This window comes from Macrobrachium nipponense, chromosome 20 (assembly GCF_015104395.2).
Source record: "Macrobrachium nipponense isolate FS-2020 chromosome 20, ASM1510439v2, whole genome shotgun sequence".
In the NCBI taxonomy this organism is placed as follows: Eukaryota; Metazoa; Arthropoda; class Malacostraca; order Decapoda; family Palaemonidae; genus Macrobrachium; species Macrobrachium nipponense.
The window spans coordinates 1,971,592-1,995,562 of NC_061089.1; the positions used below are offsets into that span (position 1 = coordinate 1,971,592).

Sequence of the window (23,971 nt, forward strand, 5' to 3'; positions counted from 1 at the left end):
CTTGCTGTGACAGCTCATATTGACTTGCTAACTGTCTTCAAGTAACCCTTGACTCCTGCTCCTTTGTGCATTGGAAATGTAGACAGTTCAATGAGTTATACTGCAAAGTCTACACTTCTGCAAAAATTGGAAGGAAAAGTTAAAAGTACAGCACCTGAATCTGTGGATGTCTTAGTAATTCGATGCCATGTTGGTTATCAGATGTTTGATTAACCTACCTGTTAAATTTAAGATATAACATGTATATTAAAAAATATCTGTAGAACATCTGCAACAGAGATTCATTTTGTCAGTGACACATACTCAGGAACAAGTATTAAGGAGCTATAACAAGTCAGGTGTACACAAGTCTTCTGTAGCTGCTTTCATCATCACCAGTTGTGAGTAGACTAGGCTAAGGAATTCCTCTGCAGCCTTGTCATCCTCTTCTTTCAAGACATTCCTTCTTCGCTTCCTAGCTAAGCTGTAGTGTGATGATCAGTAGTGTGATAACACTACTGATCATCACATTACAAAGGAAGAGTATAAGCCGATTGTGAGTTCCCACACTGAAGCTGATACAAGGATGATGCAGCACGTGAATCATATTCACAGCCTAAACTCCAACCACATCATCAGTAAGAGCAATGCTACTGATGTGTTGGTGATTCTTTTGTATCATGCCAGCTTGAATAATCCACTTACAATTTATATGGATGTTGGAAATTCAAACAACAACAGTCGGAGATATATTGATGTAACATTGCTGGCAGACACTAGAAAGAGAATTTTGTCTAGCATTATCAGGTATGCATGCCTTCACAGGGTGCGACTATTCTCCTTCATTTAGGGCAAAGGGAAAGTATGTTAATTAAATATTGTAGAGAATTATCCAAGGTTCCAAAGAGCATTTGGAGAACTTGGGTCCTCAACAATGAAGACATACCTTGTTCTGGAAGAGTTTGTGTGTGTTTTGTACGGGAAAAACAAAACTAAAGATGTTAACACAGCTTTCTTCAGCACATTCACTGTGAAGGATCAGTTCAGACTCTAACGCTCGACTGAAAAATATCAAAGGAATGGAGCCATACCAAGCAACCCTCAAGCAGCATATCCTATGTGCAAGGTTAAATATATCTTGGTTTTGCCAGACCACTGAGCTGATTAACAGCTCTCTTAGGGCTGGCCCAAAGGATTAGATATTTTTACGTGACTAGGAACCAATTGGTTACCTAGCAACGGGACCTACAGCTTATTCTATCGAGAAATGAATTTCTATCACCAGAAATAAATTCCTCTGGTTCAGCGTTGGCCGAGCCGAAAATCGAACTTCAGACCACCAGATTGGTAGCTGAGCGCAAAATGCACTCGACCAACGTGGAACTTATCCTTTGTGCAAACTTCATTGTCAACATGTGGAAATCACATGATGAAAGAGATATTAATCACTTTGATCCACATTGCAACAGGTGGACTATGGAATATGGAATATACATGTTGAATTGGTTTATGGGTCACATGGTTCCTGATCGTCTCTGTGATCAAACTGGAAAAGTTCCTGATGAGGAAAGTGACACTGATAGTGAAGCAGAGGAATGTGATGAGTCAGATGAAGAAGAACAGTTATCAATTGGAAATATAGTTCCGAATTCAAAATATGTCCCTGATTTAGCTTCTGTTGAATTTTGTCAAAAGTTACAGTTATAAAAGCAGTTCCAATGAAATACCCTCTGTATGAATGTACTATTCTTTAGAAATTTAGACATGTGTAAATTGTAAACTTACATGTATTTAATTTAAAACTGCTTATGTAATTAACTGTTGTATAAGAGACCACAGTACCGTCAAAGGTCTGAGATAGATTTGTTTGAGCCCTTTAGTTTTTTATCACAATACTATTATACAGTATTGATATATTCTATTTACCTCATATATAATTAGTGAATGTATTTGATTTTTATCACAATACTATTATACAGTATTGATATATTCTATTTACCTCATATATAATTAGTGAATGCATTTGATTTACAATAATGACAAAGGATTTTGTCTGGTGATTGAAATTTTCTACATGTTGCTATATTGGGTATGGCAGAGAAAGTTTCAGTTTTGTTTAAAATAAGCATTGATATTGGATAATGTTGTTCATATATTTTGAATAAAGCCTTTATTTTTCATTAAAATTACTTCTTATCATCTCTTACTATTTCCTATGTTGTACACCATCTTCATAATCATTCAAATACATGGCGACGGATATAGCAATATTGACAAATATCAACTCAGAAAAATAGTAATATCACAAAAATTGTCAGGCTGGTGCAAGTAAGGAGCTGATTTTTTAATTTTACAGTAAATTCCAGTCTAGAAACACTTGTCAAACCTTACTGATTCAGACAGTCAAATAAACAGACCTGGCTTCTGGACTATACGTAGGCACTGATAGGCCCCACAGACCACAGACCTACACATCCTCATGCCTTCTGCAAGAATTTTCAGATGTCTTCAAGGCTTGGATCTAACAAATTCCTGGGATACTAACAAAGCACAACATGTACCAGCATATTAAAACAATAGGCCCCTTGCCGCTCCAGATTCCACTGTCTGCCACCAGAGAAACTATCCACTACAAAAAAGCCCTTCAGAGAAAAGGAATAGATGGACCTTTGGCAAAGTCTCCAGCTCATGGGCCTCACCTTTCCCCATGGTCAAAACATCTGATAGCTCATGGTACCTCTGTGGAGATTAAGCTGCCTCAATCTACAGACAAACCCTGGCCATTATCCACTTTCGAGCATGGCAATCATCATCTCCTCCCTACATGACTCAAGAATATTTTCTAGGTTCGACTTTCAAGTACCAGCACCTGCACATTTAACTTTCCTCATTTGGCCCTCAGAACTATGGTGTCATGTTCCAAAGACTAATGAATAACGTCTTCATATCTTCCTAACATTGCTTCATCAGGGATCCTCTATCGAATTCATAAGTCATGAAACAGCAAGCTGCATTCACCCTTTGCACTCCAGAGTGTCAGTCTCCAGAAAATACCCGATTCCTAACATCAAAGAACTACAGAAATTCACAGTGCCTCCCAGGAACTACACAAACCATAGCCATCCCCATCTCTCTGTAATATCCCCTGTGGAAGCAACCATACTCTTCACTGGGACTCTGTTCAATGTGATACCATCCATGCTGATGCCTTGGTCAAAGCAACGTCTCTAGCATTTCCTAGCAACTGAGCTAAACTGATGCTCCCATCAGACTCAAGCAATTTTTCAATGGTGCTGTTATTGAACAATTAATTAGTAAGATAGCAAAGAGAAATGTGAAACTGTGGACCAAGCAGTGCCTAAAGTGTCAATCCTGGTAAATCTCTGTCTCCTCTTTTTTTTTTTTTTTTTTTTTTATCCACTGTCTCCATAGACTGTCATTGAGGTGATCCAAGATACTTTTCCCCTCCACATTGCACATTGGCTGGATGGATAGGGAGAAAGGATTGTGTTTAAAGAACTATACCAGTATTGCTGGCAGTTCTCCTGAATACTCTGCTTTTGGGTAAGTTGGTGAGGGCATTTTTGGGATGCATTTGTGTCCCTACTCACACCACTGGGCCGGAAAGTGATAGAAAGCCAAAGAAGGGTGACCTCACAGACTCAGCTGATACCTTGTTACATAGATGTGGCTCTAAAAGGCTCCTGTATTTCGCCTCGAAAGCTTACTACTTGAAACTAATGATATAGATGAGTTACTATGTGAATATTGTTTCCGTTTCTTAATTTCCTATCTTCATATGCTAATCTGAAATGAGAAACTTAATCTAGGTTAATTCTTTCAACTACTTTATAACTGATATTATTTTTGTCTATATTCTCAACATTCTTTTATGAACTATGTGATAATAGGTTACAGTGGGTTAAATTTTTGTAAAATCTATGAGCAAAAATACATTTTCCAAATGTGTTTTTTGTTTAAAACAGTCTCACACTGGCTACCTGTCCGGCTCGGTAAACAGCGCTTAACACTTGCAAGGCTCCTCTCTTTTGTTTTGCCTTTGATCAGAGGCATTGTTGGTGTTGTGGTCAGTATTCTTATTATTCTTGCTTCATTAATGTAGATATTATCTCTCTCTCTCTCTCTCTCTCTCTCTCTCTCTTTCTCTCTCTCTCTCTCTCTCTCCTCTGTGCATCGCTGTTTGTCGTGTTGCATATTGCACCACTAACGAGTCTCAGTTGTAGCAAACACGTTTGAATAACCTTATGAACTTTTAGAAGAGAAATAGTTAACATAACTAAATCTATGTATCTATCTATCTATCTATCTATCTATCTATCTATCTATCTATCTATATATATTATAAAGAGTATCCATTTTGGATCCTCTTTCTTTTGTTCTTTTCTTCAGCCAAACGTAAATTTTAAGAAATAGGTTGGGCCAGTAAGGTAAAACTAAAAACATGAAGAAGGAAGCGATCTTTAGAGTAACCTATTTCCTGTTTTGAACTAGTTGAGAATTTCCCTTTCGCATTGGGATCGGACCAGGAATCCCTTGAGAGTATTTTGACTTGTTAGTTTTCTTCTTTTTGTATTGCTATAGCAAATGCAGACAAAAACCCTTTTAATGGCTTATCCCTGGGATTAGTTTCTGGATGACAAATGAGCTGTCTTACCCCATCAGGGTGTGCTGCTGACTGATGTCAAGACCTCCATGATAGGGTCCTCTAACCTTTGGGACTCGCGCCCCTTTTTCTATTGTAATGTGGTCCCAGTTTAATTTAGCGAACAGCTATTACAGTAAGAACTTCCTGCAAAGTTGCTAAATTTCACACGTCTCATGGGAGGGTGGTCTCTTGCTTTATCTCTAAGTTTCTACCTCGCCTTCCTTTTACCTAACCCGATCCTTAGCATTGTTGTCGGACTCTCAGGTTCCTGACTCCACCTCCTCACAACTGCATACTCCTTGACCTCTTTCGAACCACCTGCAATTGTATTGTTCTCTCTATTTTTTCAATTTCCTGCCGTTGTTCAAATGTCGTTTTCCAGATTACAGTAGGTGACTAGCAGTGAAGATGAATGAGCTGTGACGAATTGCCTCTCAACAGACTCGGATTTGGGTTTTGAGATCATTAATATCCAGTTTGGACAGAATGCCACTGGTTCAAATTTGGGTATAAATATGGCATGGATTGGCCCATGAAATCGCATTTTTTCATAGTTAAAAAGGTGTGACAGACATCCCTAGCCTAGAGATATCACTCTGATAGTGATAGATTACGCACAGTAGTTTACTCTGCATTTCCACTTCAGCTCTGTTGCATTGCATGATACCCCGAAGTGGTCTAAGATTAATTATTACTTAGGAGTTTAAATTAATTTTCTTGAGAAATTAATTTTGATTTAATTTTTCTTAATAATTAATTCAAGAGTTAATTAAACCTTACATCATTTTCAAGTAATAGTAAATTTCCCTGATTGTGAATTTCACTTATAAATTTTGAATTTGAAAAATAAATTTTTTTTATTTAAAAAACAATGCTTCATTTACTGATCACCAGTGATAGAATTTAAGTAGAAATATAGCGTGGCAATTGTGCTGTTTTCCTTGAATTTTATTGAAGTGAGTTAGAACAAGGGAAATACTTAGACTTTTAAAGTTGTTGTTGGAGTGATGCCCTGCAATTCATTTGATCTTATATATTTTTTTACCTCACATCTGTTTTAATGAACTTAGTCTGATTTCTTGCATGATTAATTTTTAGGGATCACTGTTGCCTTTAAAGTAATCACTCGTATTGTATCTGTGATGAAGGTTCAGGTGTTTGGCTCTCGTGAGGTAACTATATTTTGATTGGTTAATGCAATGACCAGACATGTGGGCGCTTCGTCACAATATATATATAATATATATATATATATATATATATATATATATATATATATATATATATATCCACAGGGGAAAAATAAGAGAATAAGAGACAGGCTGTAGGTCCTGACTGGTTTCGGCTTTGTTTCAAGCCATTGACAAAGGACTGATACATAGTATTGAGAAGTCACAAGTGTATATATTATGTATCAGTCCTTTGTCAATGGTTTGAAAATAAAGCCGAAACCGGTCAGGACCGACACCCTGTCTCTTATTTTTCACCTGTGGATATGTGTATAAACGAATCACGTGCTAAAGTGGTTATAATCATATATATATATATATATATATATATATATATATATATATATATATATATATGTATGTATATATATATATATACACACTTGGTATGTATATACATAACCTTATAAACTTCTAGAAGAGAAATAGTTAAAATAACTATATCTATCTATCTATAATCTCTATCTATAAGTATATATATACAAAAATTATCTCTTATATCTAACTATCTATCTATACGTGAAATATCTTATATCTCTCTCTCTCTCTCTCTCTTCTCTCTCTCTCTCTCTCTCTCTCTCTCCTCCCCCTCTCCCCCCCTCTATATATATATATATTATTATATATATATAATATATTATATATATATATATATATATATAAGATATATATATATATATATATATATATATAGATTTATATATATAATTATATATATTATATAGAGGAGAGATTGATGGAGATGGAATGAGACGAGAGAGAGAGATGAGAGAGGAGGAGAGATAGAGAGAGAGAGAGAGATATTTGATATATATACGTATAGATAGATAGATAGATAGATAGATATAGATATATATTTGTATATATATCTTATAGATAGAGAGATAGATAGATAGATAGATAAGATTGATAGATAGATATATATATATATTTATATATATATATATATACTTATAGATAGAGAGATAGATAGATAGATAGATATAGTTTATTTTAACTATTTCTCTTCTAGAAGTTTATAAGGTTATTCAAGCGTGCTTGGTATAATTGAGACTTCTTATTATAGCCTCTATCTCTCTCTCACACACGCACACACACACATATATATATACATATGTATATACATACCAAGTGTGTGATATATATATATATATATATATATATATATATATATATATATATATATATATATATAGATATAGATATATATATATATATATATATATATATATATATAAAATGAATAGGATGGAGAAAAGCCAGCGTAACATCGTACATGTATTTTCCAAATTTTCGAGACTTTGGGTCTCATCATCAGGGCTGTAAAACATACAAAATATACAAATTAAAACAGACTGCTCAAAGTCAGAATCGACTCTCATCTCGGAGTCAGTCACCGTACGGGATGTACTTTGAAAACGAAAGAATTTTCTAACATACGAGAACATTGTAATAAATGTAAAACATCATTTTCATATAAGGATTTTCGTATTGTCATCCAAGCGCCCAATGACTATTCTCTCTCTGTTTTGGAGTCGTTAACAATCAAACAGCTTGTGCCCCCATTAAATGGTCAGACTTCTTCCACAGTTCTATATATAGCATAGTTGACGCTCTTCTTTCCAAACCAGACAACGTCACTCAGTTTTTTAACTCCATAGAGATAGGTACTAACTTTTAAGCATTCTTCACTTTTTAATTTTATATATATATATATATATATATATATATATATATATATAGATATATATATATATATATATATATATTTTCAGTTCAATTTTTTAGTTCATTTTTTAAATTATTATGTTTTAACTTTTATGTACTTCCATTTTATTAATATTAATATTAATTACTGAGTCTGTTTAATTTGTGATATTTTGTATGTTTTACAGCCCTGATGATGAGACCCAAAGTCTCGAAAAATTTGGAAAATACATGTACGATGTTACGCTGGCTTTTCTCCATCCTATTCATTTTAAATCTACGGCGTTCCAGATGCCCCAACCTTCCTGTATATCTATATATATATATATATATATATATATATATATATATATATATATATATATATATATATATATATATATATATATATATATATATATATATATAGTATATATATATATATATATATATGTATATATATATATATATATATATATATATATATATATATATATATATATATATATATATATATATATATATATATATATATATATATATATATATATATAAGGCCCATTTAAATACTTATACTTGAGACGTATCCTATTTTAACAGAATATATTTACACACATAAACTAAAATTGATATGGACAAAAACAAAAGTAATTCAGAACAGGTATTTATTTAAGTTTCGCTCTGAGTATTTATTATTTTGTGTGGCCTCCATCTGCCTGTACCACAGCCTGCATTCTTGAGGGGTATGATTTCAGCTAATAAGCTGAGACTCAAACTCCATTTCCCTGAGCACTTCGGTCACCTCTCTTCGCAGGTCGTCGAGGCTTGGTATTATACCATCATAGTTCACTGTGCCCTTCTGCACGATCCTTTAAGATGTTACCAATGTTTTCACACACATTAAGGTCAAGGGAGCTACCTGGAAAGGTTCATGTATTTCGAAAAGTACACAAACAAATTTATTTCTTTTGTCCTTATTATCAGTATACATGATTCAATGAATTGGTATGTCGGAATTATTCTTTTTTTCATTACATTTCTCGCAGCTGACGGTATGGCTGCACGCCGATCACAGCACGGAAAAGTAACGTAGGAATGACGTCATCTCCCTTTCTGCCAATCATCGGCAGAGGACGAATGATGTTGAAAAAGTTCTTTCAATAAGACTGAAACATAGCAATTTGGTTTAGACTTCAATTAATGGTACAAGTAAAAGAGTGGATTTTATACCATTAAAGTCTAAATTTATTTATGGGATTTTAGTCACATTTTAAACTAGTGAAATGTTGCATAGTACATCTACCATACTGCATTGCGCGTATTGCTCAGTTACGTGCATTTCGGAAAAGAAGTACACGGCCTGTATAGCAGCAGCAGTATGGTACCTATTTATTTTAGTATAGTTTAGAAGGTTGAACTTCTTCGTTCTTTGCATCAGTGCATATTTTAACGTTATCAAATGGACGCTCACTGAAGATAAACTGTCTCCTATAGTAAGAAGAATTTTTTACTACTGGCCGACCAGACAAATCCCCAAAGTTAACAGGAATATTAAGAAAAAAAAAGAAAAGTTTACCCTTGCAGTAGAGTTTGATGACTGTTTTCATTTAAAGGAAAATTTGGTAATGCTGTTTTTTTTCTCTCCTAACCGAAGCATTGGTCTAGCATTCTATATTATTAACTGGCTATCACTCAGGCTGAAATCAGTCATACCTATTTCTACCTCCCAGGATACCTTCTGTGCCTTCAATTGAAGTTCACTAGCCCTTCACACTTTCAACTCCCCCCCCCCCCCCCCCCCTTGGAGAAGCGTGAATCTCTAGGTTTTCTCTCTTAACTCCTTGTACACAAATGTACAATTTTATATAATACCTGAATTTTGGCAAGGTTGGACTTGGACCTATTGGTCCATCAGTAAAAAGGCTCTAGCGGTGTAATTATACATGTATAATTATAGCACATAGGGAGCCTAAATGTGGGGCAATCCAAGCCTACCTTTTCCTTAGTATATCTAAAAATTCAACACAGCATGAAAATGATAATAACAGCAATAATATTGCGAATAGCAGTTAAAAAACATTACAAATTATAATAATTAGTGACCAGATTACATACAATTAAATTCCAGTTAGGGACCTTTGGTGGTTACAGTAGTCAGGTTCAGACGGCTAAATATGGAAACTGAAAGTAGCAAAACTCTGTACTGATAATATTCACTTGAAATTTTTTCAACATCATTCATCCTCCTTCAATAATTGGCAGAAGGGAAGATGACGTCATTCTATGTTTTTCCGGGCTATGATTGGCCAAGCAGCCACTTGTCGACTAGGGCATATGAACTTCGGGTCAGTCGAGTCAGCATCCAATCTCTTTCAGGTGGTTGAGGAGTCTCGCACTTATGGAGACGTTCTCCAGGAGGACTACGTCGACTCTTACATGAATTTGACCATCAAGTCCGTTATGGGACTCAAGTGGGCCTCCGTCTATTGTCAGCAAGCTAAATACTTCATGAAGACAGACGATGATATGTACGTGAATGTACCTTCTCTTCTGACGTACCTGCAGGAGGCTGACAGGTCACGATGGATTACAGGTTAGATCAAATGAACTTTTATGTTATTCGCTTGAACAGGAATCACCTATGGCGTATCTCCCAGCTTCTAAGACGGCAGAGATGACCGTACGATCAATTCAGGAAGACACAATTATGGTATTAGTGTTCCAGACTTTATTTTACAGGGTATTGTTTTCAGAGATAACACGAACATGAAGATATCGATTTACATGGCTCAAGAATTTCATGTGAAAATGTCAATCTCAGAACCAACACTCACAATGACGAGAACTTTCAGATGACCAATTGCTGTTAACAGTGACTTTTTCTTATGATACCATTGTACTCTGACCCCAGATCTGATTTATTTGGACTACCTTGTACTAGGGCTTTCCTTATATTCTTACTTATTATTTATTTGGACTATCTTGTACTAGGGCTTTCCTTATATTCTTACTCATTATTATGACATTATAGTAACTATTCCTTAAAGTTTATTGTATACGTACCATGCTATTTAGAAGTCCGGGAAGGTCAAGTAATTCTTACCACGCCATTTGACTTCAGTCTTCGGTAACTGAATAATCCTAGAGTTAAACTAAACATCCCTCCCTAAACGCCCAGTTTCTCTTTAAGAATTTTGCTTTTCAGTGTTGATAGGCCTCGTGGTTCATTGTCCCACTTTTAGAATTAGCGTCAGTCACCTTGTGTCATTTCTCGGGTGAAATACTAAATCAGGCTCTTGATCCTTTTAGGTTGCATTAAGCAGAAGAAGTCGTTCAGACCGGTCAATGCCTCCCCCGGAATGCCTCTACCCCCTGCACATCCTCCTTTCGTGGCAGGAGCGGGTAAGTTTGCAGTAGCCGTCAGTAGAGAATAAGAAATAACGTCGGTCTCATGAAAATTGGTGGTTTTTCTGAGGCAATGGTCTGCTCTATCGCCCTTTTAGTAGATAAACATACTGTTTATTTATGGTTGTTCTCTAAGTCAGTCAATACACGCTGTATATGATGAGTGGATTTTCTCTCTCATTCAGCGCCTTTCTAATTTTTGAGACTCCTTTAAGTGAGATTCGTTATCTTTGCTCCAACGCAATTCTTCTGTTTTCTCTAAAGAAACCTTAGAAAGGAGTGACCACTCAAAACGTTAAATTTGCCAATTAAAAGTGGGAGATTTAAATTAATATGACTTTCTCATTATGATGACAGGTCTCATAAGCTAATCTTCACTTCTTGACCAGGTTACGTCATATCCGGGGACATCGTCGAAGAGTTATACAAGGCATCTCTGCAAACCAGGATGATCCCGGTTGAAGACGTCTATGTTACGGCTCACTTGGCTAAGCGGGTCGGGGTCCATCCGCCCGTCCACGACGGCCGATTCTCTTGCGGAGAAATGGTCATGGACGATTGTGACCTCACGCAGGTGAATTCTCTCGGCTTAGGCCACTGCTTTCTATCACTTCTGGCGCGACTGATGACCTTCAACACAATCCACACATGAATCATATCAGCTGAGTTGAGCAAAAGTCAAGTCAAAGGAAGGTGCTGAATTGAATCAGAAAACATGATCGTGGTACTATTCTGTAATTCCATTTCCAACCAAACAAAACACAAGTATAAAGTCTGAGGTATTTCATATTTCTATTCGTTCAATAAATAAAAACTGTGAATATACGTAGATTAGATCAATTTTATGAAGACCAGTTTCCTACATCAGTAGGAAGGTATACAAAAAAATTAATGCAGTCTTCGGTCTCAATCAAACTACGTAATGGGGAACTGAGTTTTGCGTACGATTTTGTTCTTCCTTTTCGTTAAATAAAAGCGTCTCTAAAATGATAGCGGGCACCAGAGAAAAGCGAGACATTATTTTCTTTCAGTCTCGGAGCGGAAACTTCATGAGCGACACGACAGTCCAGTTTGACTTATCGTCTTCCCAGGCTGAAGGAAAGAAGGGGCTTTCGTTCTCCCGTTTCTGTCAGTTCAGCAGGTGGTCAGATCACCCCTTTCTTCCTCTGCATTCTTCTAAATTGGTTAATTTCGTTCTCTCTAGACAGAAAGACCCGCCTGCACATTTCTATACACGGCAAAGGAACAAAATTCGCCTCCCTGGAGATTTACAACTCCGATTACGAATTCTAGGTCTGCCTTCCAGACATACTATATAGCCTCCTCTCTGTTCACCACTTCAGCTGTGCTCGTGACCTCTGCGTGTCTTTCACCTTCTCCTCATTTTGTCATCATTACAGACCCTTATTTCAAATTCCTAAGCTTCCCCTTGTCTGAAACCTTAACCCGATTCTCTGCTCTTCCAATAATCGTAAAAAAGCTCCAATTTTAGCAGGAAATTTTCCAATCGCTTTGCGTGGTGCGCCACCTCTCTCTTTCATATATATATATAATATATATTATATATATATATATTTATATATATATAATATATATATATATATGGTATATATTATATACGTTTATATATAATATATATATTATATATTATATACGTATATATTGGTTTATATTATATATAGTATATATTTATATATAGATTTATATATAGATATATATAGATATATATATAATATATATATATATTTATATATTATATATATATATTATATATATATATATATATTAATTACGTATATAATGTATATATATATATATATAATATATATTTATTATAATATTTTATTATAAGAATATATCTAGATATATATATATATTATTTATATATATATATATATATATATATATATCTATATTGATGATATATATATTAATATATAGATTATATCTATATATATATATACATATATATATATATATATATATATAAGATATAATTTATCTATATATATATAAATATATATGATATATATCTATATATATATAATATATTAGATATATCTAGATATATATATATATCTATATTATATATATTATATATTATACATGTGGTAATCTGACATAATGTTTCTTTCTAACATATACCGTTGTGACCGTTGGCTAATTATTTTCTTTTGAATTCTCTGAACCTTTTATGGTGTTCCGAACCCAATAATGATATGAAACAGCCGATTTCCGTAGGTCAGGCTTTAGTGTCAAAGGTGCTTCTGTTTCAAAACCCACTCAGTTCGGTCTGCATGACGACTGTCCTACAAGATTTTAGTTTTAGAGTGTCAGTTTCAAATATGCCACCAGTTTCCAGGTCAATATCTTAATAGTGTGTATTTGCTCTGTTATGAAAGTAGCCCGGGCAGTCGTAGATGGTCGTTATACGGAGTCCATTACTTAAATTTTTTTTTTTCATATTTGTGATTCAGTTGTGCAACATTTATATTCTAACGACTGTTTTAACATGTCATTGCCAGTGGATAGCCCTTGTTAACTTTGTTTTCAGCGCAGATATTGAGGGATGGTCACCCTAGGAGGCGGGAGCCAGAGAAAATAAGATTTTTGAGAAAGAAGAACCTCATAACTTGAATATGATCGACAGAGATCAACTACATGATATCCGTGTTGAGCTTAGAAGACAATACACAAAGTTTCAACTTTGAAACAAAGACAAGACAATGATGTATTACACACACACATACACACACATACATATGTATATATACATATAAAAAGAAAGAGAGAGACAGCGCTGTAATTAAGTTTTCTATAAAACTCTGATATCTCACATTACTTTAGAATTTGGCTGCTGAGGAGGAAGTCAAGACATTGAATAAGAGCATGGATTTATCCTACCTTTGGACTTTTTGCAAGGCAGGTGGTTAATTGATCTTGGAAACTAGATTATCACATGACAATTTGGTATATTATATTATATAAATAAACTCAGATATTTTGGAGTGAGATGAATCGAATGGTCACTTACATGGCTTGTCCGTCCGTCTGTCATTCAATCCCTGTCAAACGGCTGGTCCGATGGGCATGAAACATGGCAGGGTTATAGTGGGGACCCAAAAAATGGTTTATGATGGGGTTTCATCCTACCTCCCCCAACCCCTCCGAAGGGGGTGGGGGTGAGAAGGAATTCCCTGAAATGGAGCTGGTTCTGCCCGTGAAACGGGGCTGGTTGTGCCCGTAGACTTGGGTACTTTATGAATTTATCATACATAGTAATATCTGCATACATATGAGTTATTGTTTGGAAAAGAATACTATAGGGTAAACATCAATGACATAGTAGTTAAAAAATACTAGCGAATCACTTATATGAGGCAAAAGATGAATATGCGTTTAGTAAGGATTGGTAAATTGCTAGTATTAATTAATAATAATGATAATAATAATAGTTAGAAATTAAGTTATGATCGGTCCAGAGAAATTATTTTGTTCTGTGGATTCTGCAGTATCTAGCATTTGGCACTGAAATAATCAGTATGACGAAAAGAAAATGGGACGGGGGCGGGGCGGGGGTGGAGAAGCATCTTGAAAGTTGAAACGCTAGATGGTTGGCAGCTCTGACTTCAGACTAGTAACTCTGGCTATGTTTTACTCCGTCCTTATTTCCATTTTTCAAGTCACTGGGTTCACGGTTGCCATGGTGACATCCCATGTTACCATGGCAACACAGTAGTACCAACAGAAATCGACTGCTAACACAGACTTTCTAAGTCGCTAAAGTGGGCGACTTATTCAAACTCTCTAATACCTTTTGTATTCTTTATCTTGAGCCAGTGTAGATGACACACTCGAAATGATAAGTTAGCTCCAAGTACATTTAGAAGAAGTTTATGGTCTGCAGAAAATTAGTCATATTAATAAAATAATGCAAATGATAAGGAAGCTTGATTGGTACAAAGCATTTTATCTGGTAAAGACAAAATCTCTGCTAAAAATAATGAGTAAAATCGGATTTGGGGAAAAATTCATTGGTTGGATAAAAATGTTGTACGCAAATGCATAGAGTGTATTATGTATAAATAACTTCATTGGTGAATTTTTTGCAGTATCTAGATAGGAAAGACAAGGGTACCCTTTGAGCATAATGTTGTATGCCATATACAGGAACCTTTTTAAGTCGCCTGAAACGCAAACAACTGTTACACCACAATCCCTGCCTGGTGGTTTTACTGTCAAAGCTATTGGTTATGCAGACGACGCGAATATCATCATTTGCTCTGATGATAGTTTATTAGAAGTCGATAGAATAGTTGGAGAATTTAAAAAGGCAACTGGAAGCAAAATGAATAGAAATGGAAAATCTAGAATTTATGGTATGGGGAAATGGAAATTTGAAAATGTATGGCCTGTTGATTGGATAAATAGGGAAACCGGGTTTTATTTATATACTTCGGGAATTTTAAATTGCAACAGTCATCAGCTTACGATAAAACATAACTGGGATAAGGTGATCAATGCACTAGAGTCTCAAAGTAAAATGCTCTTTGTTAGAAAATTAATAATCTTTCAAAGGTCCGCGTATGTTATTACCTGTTTACTAGCAAAAATTTGATATGTTTGCCATATATATCCTTTAAGCATAGTTACGGGAACATGATAGAGAAGATATATTTCAATTATTTATGGAATGGTAGATATGGATCAATGAAAAGAACTACTGTGTATAGGAAAAAGAGGGAGGGAGGTTTGAATATGATTGACTGTGTTACCAAAGCCTTTGCATTATCAATCAACTCTTTTCTGAAAACTTATATAGGTAGTAAGGGTGTACAATATTTGTTATTACATTATACTTCCTTAAGATGGGTAAATTTGATACCCAGAGAAGTAAGCGAAGGTTTAGTACGTAACCATCCAAGTCCTTATTATAGTATTATTTTGGATGGGGTGGATACATGCATAGATTGTCCTATGGTTCCAATAATTCCCAATAAGCTATTATACCATTTTGTTCTAAATAAAGTACCTATTACTGTTGAATCAAGATGTCCTCTTTTTAACTGGAGACTAATATAGGTACATTCTCATGAGAGTAAATATATGAGTGTTTTAGATAGAGATCTAATATAAAAGCATCTACAAGATGTATTAATGACCAAAAAAAGAATGTACACCCTCAACCTGTCTGGAAATAATTTATGTGACCAGTGTAGATGATAGAAAGTGGAATTCATTCATTTTATTTTTGTAAGAGAAGCAGACCTATATTTGATTGGTTCTTAGGTAGAATTGAGGTTATTCGTGGTTTTAAGCCTAAAAATAACATCAGGTTTTAACATTTTGCTTTAGATTGTAAAGAGTTTCGAGTCAAAAATATATGTATCCTATCCTTTGTTCTTATATTACAACTATGTGATCATGCAGAAACACAAATTTAATGCCTGGAAATATAAAAGACCGTGTAAGAATGAAGTGCATGCAATACAAAAATGATATAGAATTAATTTTTGATAATGCTAATAAGATTACAAAAACCTTTGGAAAATTTTTGGAAGAATTTAATTCATTATAGTACTGTTATTTATATTTAGTAGAACCAAGTCATGCTTATTTCATTGTGAAGATCTATCGTAAATATCGTATGTAGATCATGAAATTGTAATGAAAAATATATATAAAAAAGATATAAGAGAAAAGCAATCGTATATTTCCTGTCCACAAGACTTTTTTTTTCACTTACTACTATTTTTCTCTTCTTGCAGGTTTTCACCGGACATAGGATCAGTCCCGATAGAATGTTCCAAATTTGGGAGAAGTTGAACCCCAACGGTATCACAAGCCCCTGTTTCGACTTCTAGTGAAGGAAGGCGGAATTTGCCAAAGTTCTTGAAATTCATCGAACTGCCTTTTTGGTGTCTTCGGAATTCTTGGATTTTCTACGAACTTCTGTTTTTCGTCCCGTAAAGAGGAACAGACCGCCGAATGCCTTCAGTGTGATGCTAGATTATCCCTTTGTCAGGAAAAGTACAGAAGTTCCTAGAGTGAAAATAGAAATAAAATGAACGTTGTTTTCAGAGTATTACAAGAAAAGGAAATCTGAATATATTTGAGATAATGTGAAAACCCAATATGTAATACAATACTTAAGTGCGAAGGAACGGTGCAGATGACTCTCAGGTGAGAGAGAGAGAGAGAGAGAGAGAGAGAGAGAGAGAGAGAGATCATATATTCTGTGTTCAGATTTGTCATTTAAAAGTCGTCAATTTTACCAGTGAAATCATTTACTGCAAATTTTTAATAAGTGAAACGAAACCATATTATTCGTTGTGTTTTTCTGTTTTCAGATCTTGCTTATAATCATCATTTGTTGCCGGTGACTTTAATCTGTATTTAATTGAATAACTCAATATTCCTAGGTATAGCTCTACCTTTATATCTGGTAACTCAGTATTCCATCTAGTCATCATGAAAAGTTTTGCTGTTGTTTACGAGCGAACATTGGCAAGTGAGTGAGTAAGTCATCACCTATGATCCGCTGAAGAACAGACAGCATCTCTGCGTTAGAACCAGACGGTTCTTATTTGGTGGAGAAATGTGGGACACAGATATTTCGAATTACTTTGAGTCCAGTCGTGGATTTCTAGTATCAACTACATTCCAGGAGCGTCACAGGAACTTCAACGAATTAAATTGTTCGAGTGGGTTGATATTTATGTATATATACAAAATCTCCTTTATTTACAAGAAGTGTTTCCATCTTGATTTATTTATAATCTTCGTCGTGCTCTTTGGACATCACAATGCGTTGTTGGGGAGTTAACCTGTAGGAAATATATCGACCTGAGAGCTCTGAAAGAATTCGAGTAGAATCTCAAATCTTTTGACTTCGTTCCTTGCTCGTGTATTTGCAAGATTCATCTTATAAATGACAGTAATTTCCTGTAAAAAAAAGAAAATTGCTTTGTTCTTTTGGTGTTATGAAACGTGAACCAGGAACCCAGTAAAGACGATAATGTCACTCAGTTTTAATTCTGAATTTTATTTTGACAAAATTAATTCATTAAAATTTAATGTCCGGTTGGTGTTACGGGTAATTCGGTTACAACTGTCGTTACACGTAGATGTTTATACAGCTCGTTGAGTATTAGAGTTTGAGGGACCACCTGTTTGCTAGATGCCAGATAATTGTCAATGATTGTAAATGCGGCCATTTCTACTTGACCACAACCACGAGATTTAACTCACACTGAAGGCATAACGAATTTCCCCATGAATCCAAAAAGTCAATAAGTCAATGAAAACTACTTCGTTTTTAGACGTGTGAGACGGACATCTAAGTGCAGGGCGTTGTTGACTGTCAGCAGCGAGTTCATCTCCACTATTGAACTTAGTTGTCATCATATGTTTGTAGGTCGTCATTTCCTTGAGGAAGGAAGCGCCAGGAAAGCCTCGTGTTGTTCTGTGTATTATCATTCACTGACTGATAACACGAGGCACGCACGCAAACGTTGGTTCGTTCAGTGTGTCTTCACCGATTGAAAGCACGAAGGACTATCTCGAATCATGTCATCCTTTCTCCCTTTTATTGGATTCACATATTATCGTCATTCCATTTTCCTGTGATTCTTACTGATCATACTTCCTCCTTAAACGTAGCTGTGATAATTAGTAATAACGGCATAAGATTTTTTGCTACCCTGACTTGGATGAGACTTGCTGTGAGGTAGATATTGGTCGTAAGAGTTTCTCTTAGCACTGGGGAAGGTCTTGCAGAAATCTGAAGATTCCAGAGTGCTGGAGAATAATTCGATTGTTATCCTTGATATTACAAAACAATATTTTTTGAAAAACACAATTGAAATGACAAACGTCATCGTTTATTATTATTATTATTATTATTATTATTATTATTATTATTATTATTATTATTATTATTATTATTATTAGTTCTACATAAAAGTTTAAATGAAAAGGATTAAGAAATTAAACTGTTAACTGAAGGGTAGTTAATATGACTATGATAATGAAAGTGAATGGTGACTGATATAGTTTTTATAATAGATTTATATTAAATACTTTATTTAGTTATATAGTGTGTTATTTTTTCCATTTGCCTTGGTTCCTTACTTCAGGAGCAAAGGGTTTACGATACATTTTTTATGCTGATCGAGTGACTTCATTTCTTAATTCATAGCTATTATCTCCATCTGGAAGATTTCAGATTTCTTTGTGTCGCCGCACTTGGAAAGTCCAGTAAGTTTTCACTCAGTCAGACTCTTACATCTCGAAAGAATGGAACTGCCTCTTCCTCTTCAAAGACAACAGAAAAACCATGACTAGAGGAAGTGTAACTGACGTAAGCTCTTCGTACTTCATGATATCTTCGTTTTCAGCTTCTAGACTCACGATTGCTGGAAACCAGATACATCTTCTCAAAGGAATAGTCAATAGGTTTGTGACCGAAATGTAAGAACATCAGCAACGCAAATTTGAACAGAGTATCCATTGTGCAGGAACTAAACAATTCTTAAATCAATAAGTGCACAAGAATTTTTAAGAATAATTTTGAACAATAACTAAAAATAATTTTGAGAATAGTCATTGTGACTGCCTTATATCTATGAACATTAACCATGCAATTCTTTTCAAAAGCACAGCCACTGTTGTAGAGACATAGGTCTCAGTCCTTTGACTGCACAAATCTGAAGATATTATGTATGGTAGCTCTGGATTGAATCTAAGGGCAATAACTTTATAATACTTTTGTAAGAATAGCTAGTTTGATATTTCCATAAAATCGTGTTCTGAAAAGAAAGGCCTTTGTTGATGTATGTCAAGTTCTTGACCATTTACTGTACACATCTCCTGAAAAGAAAAGGTGTTGTAATAGACTTCAAACTCAGAGCAATAATTCAGCAACATTCTGTTAAAAAATACAGCCACTTTGATGTGACTGAGACCTTGAAGAATTAATAATTGCACATCCTCAGAGCTTCAAAATGGAAATTCTTCCCACAGGGAAGGCTTTGGGCGCGAACTGGAAACGCCCGCCATAATCACTGACAAGGGACTTCACTAGCGCCAGGTAGGGGGAAGCCCCGCCCACCTGTCAGTCTGTACTCCATCTTGCTTTCTGTATGTTAGAAAAAAATACAAATACTTTTTTTTAAGATTTTTTATTTGTTGGTTACACATATGCAAATCTTCGTCCAATATGTAGAAGACTTACCCGCTGGTGGGAGGAATCTTAGGGCTTTCTAAACCAACTGGTAGTGTTATTTAAACCGGGAAAATCCTCCTCCTGGTCCGGTAGGAGCAAAGGAAGGATGACTTTACACCACTAGCCTGCTGCACATAAGGAATGTTGTAGTTACTAGACTTCTGGCCATTAAGCGATGGGTTTCCAAAGCATTTATTTAATGACGCTGAAGAACCTCAAATTAGTTTCGGAGACAATAAAGCACGAATGCGTATCAGCGGGCTTGCTTTATTTTCTATCCTCCTCTCCCCTTGCCAAGAGTTGGGGGAGGGATTTGCGTCCAATTGAAACAAAACGCGAATGGACTTGAGTTCAGTCATACAGCATACTTGCACTTCATGTCTGTCCACCACATACACGTAGTATATGGCTTACCAACCAGACCCTCTGCCTACTGAAGTGAAAGGAAGGAGAAAGGGAGGGGTGGGGGGTGGGGGAACCAGTCACTCACACAACTCTTACTGACGAGGTGCTTCCTGTACCAAAAAGTGCTGCCTTTCCCTAAAGTGGAGCTGAACTAGTAGTCACTTGTTGGACAGCCACCAACAGAACCCAAGAAAACATGGCCAAGGACTTGTGGGGAACATCCAACAGGTAAAAATAGGAAAAGATGATCTGGTGGGACCTCAACCCCGCCTCCCCACGCAATACCGGTTGAACTGACAGGTTCTTTAGGAATGCAAAGAATGGGATGATTCCCTTGACCTCATTAGCTCTGGCTGGAGAACCCCATAGACTCTGCTTGCGCTCCGAGCCTAACGAATTAACCAAGGAAAACAGTATGGAAAACCACTTCAGGACCACCATCACCGCCTATCAATTGGAAATTCAGGCGATTAAAGATCACGAACTAAGGCGGTGATAACTGTGTTTTCATTTAGGAAGTTTATCTTCATATATCCCGATTATTTAGTTTTGCTATCCAGAGGTGAATACTAAATATCTCCCATTTGTAATTACTTGTTTCTCATTGTAACTCCCATTTTACCACTTTGTATCCCAGACCAGTTTACCTTTACTTTTCTGCGCTATTGTCAGTGCCAAACCTTGTGTCAGTTATAACACAAGTGGGATGATGGATGAATGAAATGCTATGTGAAAGCATTAACCACGATGAATAAGACATCTGGAAAGGATTTGTATGCAAAAATTGAGTTAGATAGAGTAAAAGATACAGGCAGGTCTGCTGTAATAGTAATGTTAAATTCCAGATGGAATTCAGTTTGATTTGAATTTTGTAATATGAAACTGAGTTGTTGAATATGAACTTTGCTCCAGACATGATTTAGTGATAAGAGGTTGATGTGCTATACTGGGAGAGAGAGAGGATCATGTTTGACATCCGAAATAAGTTTGTAGACGTTCACGACCGTTTAGGTGGAATAATGTCTTCATTGAATGGTGAAGTGTGACAAGCATCCTTCTGACATTTGTTTTTTTAATTTTTTCAATTCTAAAACATGAGGGAAATTAAAAGAAACATGGGAGAGGTAGAAGAATCGATTTGGGAAACAAAGAGTACAAGCAAAAAGCATTGTTGTGACTTTTGAGATATTTTGACTCATTGTTTATTCCCTTTTGTTCCCCTTCTGCCTTAACGATGTCTCGAGCATGAAAACATGGATGTTTCATCAACGATTTGCGACCCCCTCAGTGGTGTGATCGGTATGCTCTTGGCCTGCCACCTCAGTGGCCGCGAGTTCGATTCTCGGGCATTCCATTGAGGTGTGAGAGGTATATTTCTGGAGATAGAAGTTCACTCTCGACGTAGTTCGGAACTCATGTAAAGCCATTGGTCCCATTGCTGAATAACCACTGGTTCCATATAATGTAAAAACACCATACAACAAACAAACAAACAATCAACCGTCTGCAAAAATATCATTTTAATGTCCTGTCATTTTTTATTTATTACTTGTCACACACTTGTCACGGCCATCGCCGTCCCAAATCCAATTAAGACTCCGGCCTTTTAGCCGATAACGACTTTCCATTTTGAGAAAGGTAGAAGAATTCTGGGACTGTGACCCCTCAACCCCATTGTTGTAATTTCCCACTCAAATCTTATGAGTCATTTGAAGGGATCAGGCCCCTAGAATTCGTTAAATCACAAACCCTCACATGTATGTTCTCCATGACCTGACCTCACACCCATATCCTTGTTTTAACAGTGCCTCGCACCTGCAGCTCCGTCCCCGAGCCAAACCTCTCTGCCCTAATTAGCACCTCTTTGTACTCTCTCCTTCAGACCCTTCTCTCCCGGCTTTCAGTGACATTTACAGTTAGCTACCGGGATTAGCAACCGAGACCAAAGGACACAGAAATATCACCCCCCTTTTGACAGATGTCAGACAGTACACTTCCGGCGACACCCGCTGTGCCCTATCAAATCGCATTTCACCCTAACCAGTTAATGTGGCAGTTCTCCCTACGATGCATTACCACGCCCGAGTCTGACGATGCAGCAATCTGTTCTAGTATGCTGAGGTCTTGGTGAAGATCTACGGTTAGTTCCCACTTCTACTGTACTGGCTGGAAACCGAACTCTGCCTTGACGTCCGACCCCAACATCCCACCTGGAAGCCGTTACCTTTGAAGTACCTGAGCGCTGCCTTGTTTTGTTCCTTGGTGAAGAAGTGCAAGTGAGGAAGTCCTTCCGCTGACACCCTGGCTCAACATTACCAACATCTTGTACATGGACAAAGGTAATTGAATTAGAAGTTGATTTTCAGCCTTCACCTTCTATTCCTTGCAGTCATTCCTTGTTCCAACTGCTCTCCTATTCCCATGATCCTATTGTCCTGTCTCCTTCAGAGACTCCAGTGATATTTGACTGTGCAATTGTGATGTTTGTGAATTCATTGTGGGAGTGTTCTTAAATCTGTGTTAGTCATGCTCACAATATCCGCACAATTTAGTATTTTTGCATTTTCATGTAAGCATTGATCATTTTCATAAGCTTTCCCATTGTTATACCAAGTGCTATAACATTACCTGCTTTGCAGATTCGTGTAGACTTCCCCGTTGTGTGCCGTCTTCTGTAGTTCAACCGTGCTACTCAACTTTTACTGCCAGCGCCATTCTTCGGGACAATATTCCTGAGATCTCAATTCTCAGGGGGGAGCAATTGTTGCTTACAGTGCGCCACTTTATGTGTTTTAGTCTTAAGAGTTCGGTCGTTGTTCTATGCACCATATTTATTCACTAGATTTAGTGTTTTGCTTGCAACCTAGTGGTACATTTGTTCTTGATATTGTACATAAGAGTCAATAGTGATACAGTACCACAGAGCCAGTAAGAGCTCCTGTAATTTTATCATTCTTCTGATTACCTTAGTGGATCATATAAATAAATGGACATAATCCGTTTACCTTCAATCCTTTTTTGAAAGTAATTTATGAAGATTTACTAAAGGTACATATTTTCCTTTTCTGCTCACATGTGGTAGGCCACTCTTAGTCAGTTGTTGTTTCCAAAAGAATTTTCAAGTAGAGCCAGTTCCTCCAGATGTTTCAAAATAAAATCTTACACCCCAGCCTGCCCTGTGACAATATTTTAAAAAATAAATAGTTTTTTATTTTATATTTAAAACTTATACAACAGATTGAATCAGTCACGATCCAGGTGTTATAGCTTGAAAAGTTCAGAAATATGAATCTCTGTTTTTATGTGAATATTGATTAACCCAATGTAATTGTATAGTAGTTTGTATTCTTTAGCAAACTCAGATGTGAGACCCAA

The 23,971-nt window shown here is 36.0% G+C and overlaps 1 protein-coding gene across 5 annotated transcripts in view; it reads left to right on the forward strand.

Moving 5' to 3' along the window:
- The window catches only part of LOC135221577 (beta-1,3-galactosyltransferase 1-like), a 97,175-nt gene extending 78,116 nt beyond the window's left edge, over positions 1-19,059 (forward strand). For all 5 annotated transcript variants that reach the window (XM_064259276.1, XM_064259278.1, XM_064259279.1 and 2 more), the window contains exons 4-7: positions 9,937-10,153; positions 10,870-10,962; positions 11,355-11,539; positions 16,734-19,059. In XM_064259276.1, coding sequence (XP_064115346.1) covers positions 9,937-10,153; positions 10,870-10,962; positions 11,355-11,539; positions 16,734-16,829 — 591 coding nt within the window. In that variant the 3' untranslated portion in view covers positions 16,830-19,059. The remainder of the gene's footprint in view (positions 1-9,936; positions 10,154-10,869; positions 10,963-11,354; positions 11,540-16,733) is intronic.
- Positions 19,060-23,971: the final 4,912 nt, after the last annotated feature.